A 7,099-nucleotide genomic window follows, 5' to 3' on the forward strand; every position below is an offset into this window, starting at 1 on the left:
AATATTTTAAACCCATTGTTGAAGTCTGCTACTGAGAAAAACATTCCTTTCAAAATATTGCTGTTCTTTGACCAATTCACCTGTTTACCCAAGAGCTCTGATGAAGACGTACAAGGAGATCAATGTTGTTTTCATGTTTGGAAACACAACATCCCTTCTGCAGGATCAAGGAGTAATTTCAACTTTCAAGTCTTATTCTTTTAAGAAATACATTTCAAAAGGCTGTAGCTGCCAGAAATAATTATTCCTCTCTTAGATCTGAGCAAAGTAAATTGAGAACTTTCTGGAAAGGATGCACCATCCTAGATGCCATTAAGAACATTCTTGATTCATGGGAGGAGGTCAAACTATTAACATTAACAGGAGTTTGGAGGAAGTTAATTCACATTCTCATGGATGATTTTGAGGTGTTCAAGACTTAAGTGGATGAAATAGCTGCAGATGTGGTGGGAATAACAAGAGAACTGGAATTAGAAGTGGAATATGAAGAGGTAACTGAATTGCTGCATCTCATGGTAAAACCTGAACCAATGAAGGGTTGCTTCTTTTTTTTTTTTGAGACGGAGTCTTGCTTTGTCGCCCAGGCTGGAGTGCAGTGGTGCGATCTCGGCTCACTGCAAGCTCCACCTCCCAGGTTCAGGCCATTCTCCTGCCTCAGCCTCCCAAGTAGCTGGGACTACAGGTGCCTGCCACCACGCCCGGCTAATTTTTTGTATTTTTAGTAGAGACCGGGTTTCACTGTGTTAGCCAGGATGGTCTTGATCTCCTGACCTCGTGATCCGCCCGCCTCGGCCTCCCAAAGTGCTGGGATTACAGGTGTCAGCCACTGCGCCTGGCTGGGTTGCTTCTTATGGATAAGCAAAGAAAGTGTTTTCTTGAGTTGGAATCTACTAGTAAAGATGCTGTAAATATTGAAATGACAACAAAGGATTTAGAATATTATATAAACTTCATTGATGAAGCAGTGGTGGGGTTTGAGAGGATCGACTCCTGTTTTGAGGAAGTTTTGTGGGTAAAATGTTATCAAACAAGTACTGCACACAGATCTTTCGTGAAAGGAAGAGTTGATTAATATGGCAAACTTCGTCACTGTCTTACTTTAAGAAATTGCCACAGCCACTCCCACCTTCTAGCAGCCACCACCCTGATCTGTCAGCAGCCATCAACATCAAGGCAAGACCCTCCACCAGCAAAAAGATAACTTGCAGAAGGCTTGGATAATCATTAGCATTTTTTAGCAATAAAGTGTTTTTTGTTTTGTTTTGATTTTTTGAGATGGAGTTTCGCTCTTGTTGCCCAGGCTGGAGTGGAATGGCGCCATCTGGGCTCACTGCAACCTCTGCCTCCTGGGTTCAAGTGATTCTCCTGCCTCAGCCTCCTGAGTTGCTGGGATTACAGATGCCCACCACCACAACCAGCTAATTTTTGTATTTTAGTAGAGATGGGGGTTTCACTATGTTGGCTAGGCTGGTCTCCAACTCCTGACCTCAAGTGATCCTCCTGCCTCGGCCTCCCAAAGTGCTAGGATTACAGGCATGAGCCACCGTGCCTGGCCAGTAAAGTGTTTTTAAATTAAGGCACGTAGATTGGTTTTTTTTTTAGATATAATGCTATTGCAAACTTTAAATAGACTACAGTATAGTATAAACATAACTTTTTATGCACCGGGAAACCGAAAAATACGTGCAGTGGTACAATCTCTGCTCACTGCAACTTCCACCTCCCAGGTTCAAGCAATTCTCCTGTCTCAGCCTCCCTAGTAGCTGGGACTACAGGTGCGTGCCGCCACACCCAGCTAATTTTTTGTGTTTTTAGTAGAGATGGGGTTTCACCATGTTAGCCAGGATGGTCTCGATCTCCTGACCTTGTGATCCATCCACCTCGGCCTCCCAAAGTGCTGGGATTACAGGCGTGAGCCACCATGCCCAGCAGTATTCACTCTTTTGTGGTGATCTGGAGCTGAACCCACAATATCTCTGAGATATACCTGCATTCCCTTCTGCCTAGAATGCCTTCCTCTCCTCTTGTCTGCTTGACAAGTTATTACTCAGTTTTTTCCAGTATCAAGTATGTCTTCTCTGGAAAGCCTTCTCTAATTTCCTTTGGCTGACATAGACTTTTTTGCTCCCACTTCCCCACCATACCTTGCAATTATCACACACTGTTATGCTTGTTTAAATGTCAAAGTTTCCCTAGATTGGAGAGTCCTTTAAGAAAAAGAATTACACTTTTCATTTTTGTATCATTGGTTGCTAGCATTCCCGTATTTGTTCAATAATGAATGACTTATTAATTGTTAACAACTTTAGAGGGGTACTATTATTTTTCAGGCTGTTGGGATGCTATTAAATATCATGACGCTACAGTGTATTAAATTTGACAATACCAGAAAGACTTTGAGCTGCTTTTTAAAAAAATCTTCACATAACAGTTTATAGTAACTTGATGCCCCTCTGTTTCAGCATTAATCAAGTCTGATCTGCGAAGACACAACATAAATATAGGAATTACAAATGTTGATGTTAAAGCTGTAAGTAATGAATATTTTTATGATTATACTGTTAAGTATGTATAGAATAAATGTGAAACCATGTTTTTTTATTTAGCTATTTTCCCCCCAGTCAACTGTTGATCTGTTATAATAGGATATGCCAGATGCTATACATTTTTAATCTTCTGATTGTTTTTATAGGTACCTGCTGACAGTCCCACAGACCAAGAACCAAAAACGGTTATGTTGTCCAAGCAGTCAGAATCAGCAATTTGAAGAGAAAGGAAAAGTTACTGTCCTGTAGTAATTGGGTACAATGTGATCATCCTTGGAGAGAGATGTGAGCACCAAGGCTGGGTTTGTATGTGGTGGGGGAATAGACACATTTACTTGAAAATTGCCATATGAACTCTAAATGCATAATTATTATTTTGCTTAATTGTTAATTTACGGGAAGTTTTCTTAAAATTCTTCTGTTTACATCATGTTAACACTACTATTTATCTAATTAGTATCCAGTTTTTAGTCTTATATTGTATCTGAAAGTAAGCTTCTTGACATTTACTTTTTAAAAGTCGATGTTTTTCTTTTTTGTAGAAAATGGAAGCTTAGAAGACTTTTTAAAGTGATAATATGGGGTGTTCAGTCCCCATAAGATATAATAGTTCATGCAGTTTATATATTAAAATATCCAGTGGAACTAAATGTACAATATATTCCTAATTGGCTGCGTTTTCACTGTGCTGACCAGCTGTTCAAGCCACTTCAGTATGAGTACAACATACCAACATGACACTACTCACCCACAAAGGACAGCATTGGGATCAGGCTTTCAGATGACCTCTAAGATTTTTCCCATTTATTGTGCTCTTGTTACAAAGTACTTTTTAACACAGGCAGTCAATAGCTACAAAAACTATTCTGTGTACAGATTCTACCCCGACTTTGGTCTTAGAATTATGTTCTAATTAAGGAGCCTGGTTACAGGTTCATTCTATCTTGAGTTCTTTTCTGTGCTGCCTTCCTATCATGGATAAATGCTAACACTGTATTTTTTTCACTCCAACTTGAGATAGAGTAGTTTTGTACCCGTTGCCTTTTTTTCTTTTAAACTCTCTTTCTTTTTTTTCTTTCCTGATGTATAACTTTCTAGTAAGACAATTTCATCATATATGTTACTGGCTATTTCATGTATCACATCCTATATTTTGCCTTGAAGATTCCTGAAATAAGGAAATCTGTAATAACTTCAGATAGCCTACATGTCCCCATTTAGTGGAGACCTCTTGAATGCTGTTTGAATTCTGCAGTATCATTTTTATGACCATTCTCCTTTGAGGAATACTATGCCCAGGTACATGCTCCATCAGTGTGCCGGGAGAGTGAATTCTTTTCTTCACTGCAGAGTCATCACACTGTTGGAACAGTCTGCTCTTTTACATGCTCAGGTAGGGAAAATAGGACCAAATATATTTCCACAGTGCCTACCACTGTGTCATGTTTACAGTGAGAGTTTAAATATTGTTGATGTCCTGACTCTCTGAGCTCATAGGGAGTATCTTCATAGTAATGACATTTGATCAGCCATAAAATTTACATTATGTTCATATGCACCCAAAAAAGCTAGTCAGGTAATGAATACCCTTGAAGTGAATAGCAATTTTGATTTAGGCAATGTGTTAGGCCATCCTTGCATTGCTATAAAGAAATATTTAGGCCGGGCACGGTGGCTTATGCCTGTAATCCCAGCACTTTGGGAGGCTGAAGCGTGTGGATCACCTGAGGTCAGGAGTTCAAGACCAGCCTCGCCAACATGGTAAAACCCCATCTCTACTAAAAGAAAAAAATACAAAAAAAAAAAAAAAAAAAAAAAAAAAAAAAAAAAGCCCAGGCGCTGTGGCTCATGCCTGTAATCCCAGCACTTTGGGAGGCCAAGGCAGGTGGATCATGAGGTCAGGAGTTCAAAACCAGCCTGGCCAAGATGGTGAAACCCTGTCTCTACTAAAAATACAAAAATTAGCCGGGAGCAATGGCAGGCGCCTGTAATTCCAGCTGCTCGGGAGGCTGAGGCAGGAGAATCGCTTGAATGCGGGTGGCAGAGGTTGCAGTGAGCCAAAATCACACTACTGCACTCCAGTCTGGGAGATAAAGTGAGACTCTGTCGCAAATAAATAAATAAATAAACAAATAAATAAATAAATAAATAAAAAAAACCTGAGGTTGAGCACGATGGCTCACACCTATAATCCCAGCACTTTGGGAGGCTGAGGTGGGTGGATCACTTGAGTCCAGGAGTTGAAGGTCTGGCCAACATGGCGAAACCCCATCTCTACTAAAAATACACACACACACACACACACACACACACACACACACACACACACACTAGCCAGGCATGGTGGCACACGCCTGTAGTCCCAGCTTCTTGGGAAGCTGAGGCATGAGAGTTGCCTGAACCTGGAAGGCGGAGGCTACAGTGAGCTGAGATTGCGCCACTGCACTCTAGCCTGGGTGACAGAGCAAGACTCTGTTTCAGGAAAACAAAAACAGAAATACCTGAGACTGGGTAATTTATAAATAAAAGAGGTTTAAGTGGCTCACAGTTCTGCAGACTGTGTAAGCATGGCACCAGTGTCTGCTCGGCTTCTGGGGAGCCCTTAGGGAGCTTTACTCGTGGTGGAAGCCTAAGTGGGAGCAGAGATGTCACATGGCGAAGCAGGAGCAAGAGAGCAGGGAGGTGCCATATACTTTCAAACAACCAGATTTTATGAAAACTCACTACTGCAAGGACAGCACCAAGCCATGAGGGATCCACCCACAGGACCCAAACACCTTCCATTAGGGCCAACCTTCAACATTGGGGATTACATGTCAACATGAGATTGGAGGGACAAGTATCCCAACTATATCAGGCAGAATATATGCATTGATATATATTGAAATTATAACATTCTCTGTAATCAAGTAACTGTAAATTTTGTAGAATCTGACCCTGGGGAATGTGTTACCTAAAGAATTTGACTAAGAATCAGGAATTCTGTGTCCATGTCCTGGATGTATTTCTGTATGTTCCTATAATTCTGGACAAGTCATTAAACCTCTCTGGGCAGCATTTTCCTCATCCATGAAATGAATGTGTTCAGTTGGATCTCAGAGATCTTTTCAAAATATTAAATGCTATTAATCATGGAATAGACCAAATTATTATATCACAGGGACTTGAATCCAGCCAGAGAAAAATTCCCTGGACAATCGGATAAACAAATGTGATTGCTACCTTATGGATACAAGGGACTTTTACATTTCTTTTTAGCCTTTTTAGTCAGTTGAGGATAACTCAAGCAGAGTATGTCCAATCATTAGCTTCCTTTGATACTTACATTACAGGTAAAAACGGCCAAAAATGTATTTTAAGGTCTCTCTCCAAATAATTGTTTTTATTTTTAAACTATCAATGTTGTTTAAAATAATCATGTACTTGTTGAGTTCCTGAGGTTTTGAACAAATTACAAATAAAATTTAGAATACTTTATTTCTGAAAAGCATATACATATATGTTATGTGTATTTTTCCTTGTTGATTAGAAAGGGGGTGAAATATGTGACAGAATGCAAAATGAATTGATAATTTTTCTGTATTTTGAGTGAAAGTTGTCTGTAATATGTCAAGCAAGAATGTTATAATTCTATAGTAATGTGTTACTTAATGACAGAGCTACATTCTGAGAAATTTGTCATTAGGTGATTTCATCATTGTGTGAACATCATGAAGTGTACTTACACAAACCTAGGTGGTAGAGCCTACTACACACCTGGGCTAGATGGCAAAGCCTGTCGCTTCTAGGCTACAGACCTGTACAGCATGTTACTGTATTGAATACTGTAGGCAATTGTAACACAATGGTATTTGTGTCATCTAAACATAGAACAGATAATATATTGTGCTACAATGTAACAATGGCTGTGACATCACTAGGTGATAGGAATTTTTTAGCTCCATTATAATCTTATAGGATCTCTGTCATATGTGGTCCATTGTTGATCGAAACATGACTGTATGTCGTATTTTCAGAAAATGGAATAGGTAATCATCACTTATGTGAATTTTAATCAAATGATTTAGGAAAGAAACTGGATGTTTCAAAAGCTCTTGCATTTATTATAAATGTCACAAATACAGTGCTTGCCTTTTGAGAATGTTGGAGAGATGTCTTTAAAAAACATGTTTGTGTGTAAAAATGCGTCTATATGCAATAGCTAGAAAAATGCCCATGTCTTAAGTCATTACTCATGTTCTAAATTTTGTTCTTTGTACTATTTATCTGTATGCTTGTTCTTCAGTATTTCAGACTCAAAATAAATTTATTTTTTTATGTTAATTTTCTATGACTTTTTGAAAAATTCCGATGCTTAGGTACACATGGGGAGTTTAAAGGGATTATAAAATTTCAGAATGGGCAAAGAAGGAATGAGGTAGTGCATGGAACATAAAATGAGGAAACAAAGTCTACCAGGGTCAGGGCTAAAATAAATACTAAAATATTTTATTCCTTTAAAAGTAACTTTAGAGAGTGATGTTAGCAAGATGGCAGAATAGGAGCTTTATATC

The 7,099-nt window shown here is 39.1% G+C and overlaps 1 protein-coding gene across 2 annotated transcripts in view; it reads left to right on the plus strand.

The window, feature by feature from the left end:
- The window catches only part of FLVCR1 (FLVCR choline and heme transporter 1), a 40,484-nt gene extending 33,615 nt beyond the window's left edge, over window positions 1-6,869 (plus strand). Inside the window, exons 9-11 of one of the 2 annotated variants that reach the window (XR_004245045.2) lie at window positions 2,463-2,530; window positions 2,693-2,831; window positions 3,089-6,869. Coding sequence is in view for 1 of the 2 variants with exons in the window: in XM_032136863.2 (XP_031992754.1) it covers window positions 2,463-2,530; window positions 2,693-2,767 (143 nt within the window). In the remaining variant the exon portion in view is untranslated. Of the gene's footprint in view, window positions 1-2,462; window positions 2,531-2,692 lie in introns of both variants that reach the window. The other variant, XM_032136863.2, reaches the window with a different exon arrangement.
- Window positions 6,870-7,099: the final 230 nt, after the last annotated feature.

This window comes from Hylobates moloch, unplaced genomic scaffold (assembly GCF_009828535.3).
Source record: "Hylobates moloch isolate HMO894 unplaced genomic scaffold, HMol_V3 SCAFFOLD_18, whole genome shotgun sequence".
In the NCBI taxonomy this organism is placed as follows: Eukaryota; Metazoa; Chordata; class Mammalia; order Primates; family Hylobatidae; genus Hylobates; species Hylobates moloch.